The 4,702-nt window shown below is 36.2% G+C and overlaps 1 protein-coding gene across 2 annotated transcripts in view; it reads left to right on the forward strand.

Annotated features, from left to right (window-relative positions):
- Positions 1–3,099: 3,099 nt before the first annotated feature.
- LOC113810106 (fas apoptotic inhibitory molecule 1) overlaps positions 3,100–4,702 on the forward strand; it is a 9,958-nt gene continuing 8,355 nt past the window's right edge. The window contains exons 1-2 of one of the 2 annotated variants that reach the window (XM_070140884.1): positions 3,100–3,289; positions 3,948–3,985. In XM_070140884.1, the coding sequence (XP_069996985.1) occupies positions 3,971–3,985 (15 nt within the window). In that variant the 5' untranslated portion in view covers positions 3,100–3,289; positions 3,948–3,970. The remainder of the gene's footprint in view (positions 3,290–3,947; positions 3,986–4,702) is intronic. The other variant, XM_027361788.2, reaches the window with a different exon arrangement.

Raw genomic sequence — 4,702 nt, forward strand, 5'->3', positions numbered from 1 at the left:
GATTTTCTATATGGTTTTACGACCACAGCAGAATGAGGTAGAAATTCACAGTCAGGTTTATAATCTGAGCCGAGATCCATCTGGAAGCATCTGGACCCTTTTCACCCTAGCATGCTTAATTCCGCATCTGACACAAACATCAACACGTCTCGTGCATTCTCTCATCTATCAAACACGACCACGTGCACGGACACATCATTGCCCTTCCCTCCTCCTCCTTTAACCCTACCCCTCTCCCTCCCCTATCTCTCCTCCACAACTACCTTCTCCCGCTGTCTCTCCTCCACCTCCCCCACATTCTGTGACTTCCACTATTCATTTTAGATATTCTTTCTATCCTGGAATTCCTTCCACTCAGCATGCTACACTTAGTCGCGCGGGAGTCTGTAGTGATACCGTTTTCCATTATGTTCTGGTTGATGTGACAGCCTCGGCAAGTAATGATGGTAGATTTTTGCTCCTCCCTGAAAATTGTCGAGTAAAAGGTACATGTTCTCCCCTCTCTGTATCCTTCGCGGGATGGAAGTGCACAAGTTCATGTTGGTGTTAGGCTAATAGATTGTTTAGTCACGGATCTCCCGATACCTGAATTTGAGCTTCCCACATCAGCTTCTCTGGCATTGTTTCTTCTACTTCCACCGATTCAGCTGACCCGTTCCCTGCAGTATTAGCAAAGGCTATGCAGGGAACATTCGCATTACCGACATTTTACCGACCAAGGACGGTCCGTTAAGCAAAACGCACGTGGTTGAATTCTTTAACACTCAAGAGACTGGTAAGCCTGTGTATATTTCGGCATACAAAATCGCGCACAGTAGGCGTCAGATTCTAGTGGACATTTATCCCGTGAAGCAGCGCATTGTGGTATTCGTGAGGCTGTGCAATTGATGCGATTTTATTTTCCTCGGTTAGTAGACAAGAAGGGAAACGCGTCAGGATTTACAAGATGCGCCATTTATATAAAGGCCACACAAGTGATCTTGACTTTGTCGAGTTTCACCACATCACAAACAAACACATCCGTGTGTTCATGGACAATTTTTCTCGCTATTGTGAGTTGGTAGCGGTATCATCAAAGGCTGCAGTGCACGCTACGAAAGCATTCAATGACGTAAATTGTTGCCGCCACGGCTGTCCACAATATTGATGCTCGGATAATGGTACCGAGTTTATAAATCAGGTATTCGCCGGTTTTGTACAGCAGCTGATTGTGACGCAGGTAAACGTTTTGCCCGCAGGCTAATGGCGTTATGGAACGTTTAAATAGATCTATTCTTGCAATTCTGCGTCAATTACTGCACGACCTCAAGGACGATTGGGACGCTCTTCTCCCCGCTGTCCAGTTGGCCTTCAATTCTACCTTTCCCTCTTCCTTGGGCGATAGCACTATCTTTTCACGGGGCAAGACAAGCAGTTGCCATACGAACTATGCTAATTATTTGGTTCTCGGCAACAGCAAGCATATCAGAAAGCAAATGCGCTCCTGCTCAGGTCACATAATAGGATAATTGAGTACTAGGATAGAATCGCTTGTGCTACCAACGATATCCTCAAGGCCGGATGGTTCCCTCTTTCACACCTCCTTCAGTGGACGCACGTGTTAACTGTTTTCTCTTTTTACACTTTCTCCTAAGCAAGCAAAACGCCCTCACAAGGAATAGGTGCATAAAAGGACGTCTCGCCAGACAGCAGAGGAGAACAAGAGGCATATGCAGAACAGAGCAGGGAGATAGAGACAGACGACAGTCTAACTTGTCGCTGCCACGCCCTCTGCACCCGAAGTATGGGCCTCTCACGGGGTCTACGCTCTACACCCTAACCTTATTACACTTGCAAAGAATATCCGGATCATTGCGTTGGTATTTAAGAAAGATCATGTGCACAGTACTATTCTGTCTAAGCTTAGTCAGATATGGATGGTATTGCTGCTGATAGTTGGCATTATTATAAATATTAGGTAGTAACAATAGAAAATACTTTGATTGAAAATAATAATGAAAAAGATAATGACTATTGCTGCACCAAGAATGCTGCTGTTGCTGATGATGGTGATGGTGGTGGTGGTAAAATTGTTATGTTATGATTATGATTATGAAGATGCTGATGGCGATGACGATGATGTTATGATGATGAAGACGATCATCACAGTAATAATTGAAATCTTAATGTTTATAATAATAGTGATAATAATCAGAATTAATGATGATAATATTAATGATAAAAAAATGATGATAATAATAATAGTAAAATTAAAACAATAAGGATGATGATAACATTAATAATAATAATGGCAATAATAATAATGACAATGATAATAATATTGATGATATGAATAATGATGATAATATGATAATAGTTAATAATATGATAGTATTTAATAATATGATAATAATATTAATAACGGCAATAATGATAATCAATAATAAACATGCTAATAGTAATATTTAATAATAATAAGGAAAATAATGAGTTATAATCATAAAAGCAATAATTATTATGACGATGATAAAAACATTATTAATAATAATAATGACAATGGTAACAATAATAACCATTAACATAATGAATATTATAATGATTAGAATAATAACTAATAACAATATAAGAATAAGCACAAAACAATAAATGTGATGATTAATATAGTAAAATAATAATTGAGGTGAAACTGACGGTGATACAGACTTATACGCTGTTACATTTTTCTTCATGGTGATAGTTATGATGATTTTCTGATCATTGACAGAGATTAAATCCCTGTTATCAACGCCATCTTTATCGATAGTATTAACATTATTAAAATCATGACGATATAACCATTACCATATGACAGTGAACTTGTTTTCATCATTTAAATGATATAGATGACAAGGCAATGATACTTACACATATATAATTAAGGAACACCGCAACGAAAACCAAATCTCAACGGTCATTCTCACAATTGTTTACGCATAACTTTGCTGAATAAAATAACTCCTGGTTGCCATGACAACCAGTGTCACAATGTAAACAAAAACGTCAGTGCTGTCGGACGTACGATTTATATTACAAAGCCAGACTATATCGCTACTTAACTGAAGGAGGTTTATTAGAAATACATTTAATAGTTATAAATGTATGTATCGAATATTAGAAAATATGGGTAAAGGGAAGTTCAAGTACATATTTTTTTCCATGTAGACAACTTCCAACTGTTACGGCATCAAGGCAATTCCTGAATAGTCCTGTCAAAAATCACTTCCCTGATTTGCGAAAGGCAACTTTCTTCCTCACTGTGTAATTTCTGAAGGTTAGTTGTGTTTACCTTTTTTCAAGGTTATAAACGTATTATACGGAATGCTGTTATTATACTAATTTTCATAAGCTAATTGTCGGTTATATATTTTCTGAACTTTGATTATCTTTTATCATTTTCCATGGAAGGGTTTAATAACCACGAAGTATTTATATAACCACGAAGTATTTATATATTTTTAATAATGTGATATTGAATGAGAGTGTAATAATCATATAACCATATTAGTATATTCTTGGTAAGTATGATAGCAGGATAGGAAGTTTGCTCTCTCTTTGTGGTAATTATATATAACTGCTGAATACATTAATGAAATTGTTATAAATGACAATATATTAAGTTTGTACTTGTTTCAGCACAGTGAAAGCATTTAAATGTATAGTCAATTTTGGTAATGTTATTTATATCTGTATGCATTTTCATAACATTATTAAAGTAATGACAGGTTAAAAAGTGGGCTTGAAGATCTGCCTTGGTATTTTCAACCGGATGTCTTAAGAACAATTATAATACGACTCTCTACATGAAGAGTTTATAGATATAAATATCAGTTATATGAAAATAGCCCTATGCCAAAGGCAATATGTAGACAATAGAAGCAAAGTCCGGCTCATTTGATTAGCTATGCTCCCATGATCCTAATTCCCTACAGGGTAGCTGAGGACCTAATATACAATGTGTTCTGAGGAGGTATGATTTACATTATGTTGCTACAGTGGTACATTATTATACTGTGGTGGTATGTTTGTTTACTAATAGCACTATAATATCAAGATAAATGTAAAAGTTCAAAATCTTTTTCAGCTTAATTTTGAGTCTTCTCACAGGCAGCACACAAATGCCAGACATGTATTGCATCACTAATAATATTACTTTATAAAGAAAGTGCAATGGAGACTGTTTTCCAGGTATGCTATTCTATAAACATGAGCAATACTTTCCATTTCTCTCAAGCAATGCTGTGGCTGAGTGGTCTTAACTGCATGGAGTGAGATTGCTGATTTAACTAAGCACTTTCCTCTCTCCTAGTTCATAATTACTAATACCAAAAACAACCCTACCAGAAATATTTACAGATATTATTAACTTGAATCTCACTAATCTTTGAGTGTCTTGACACATGCACTGTACACACAGCAGGCGAACAATGGATATAGAGTATTATGGCCTCTCTCCATTTTTACCAGCTTTAAATCTTATTTTTCTTAATAGACTACATATTTTTTCTTGATAATTTTAATAGACAGGGTAAGGTTACTTAAATCTTAGCTATCCCAAACAGGGTGTTAAAATACTGTAGAGTATTTCAATAATTGTTTTTGCAAAATTTTCATTTTGATGGATACTGTGGAGAATTTAGAGTGTGCTACTAATACTGAAAGGATTTCACTAGACTGGTTCAAAGTA

The sequence above is a fragment of the Penaeus vannamei genome, chromosome 3 (genome assembly GCF_042767895.1).
Source record: "Penaeus vannamei isolate JL-2024 chromosome 3, ASM4276789v1, whole genome shotgun sequence".
NCBI lineage: Eukaryota > Metazoa > Arthropoda > Malacostraca > Decapoda > Penaeidae > Penaeus > Penaeus vannamei.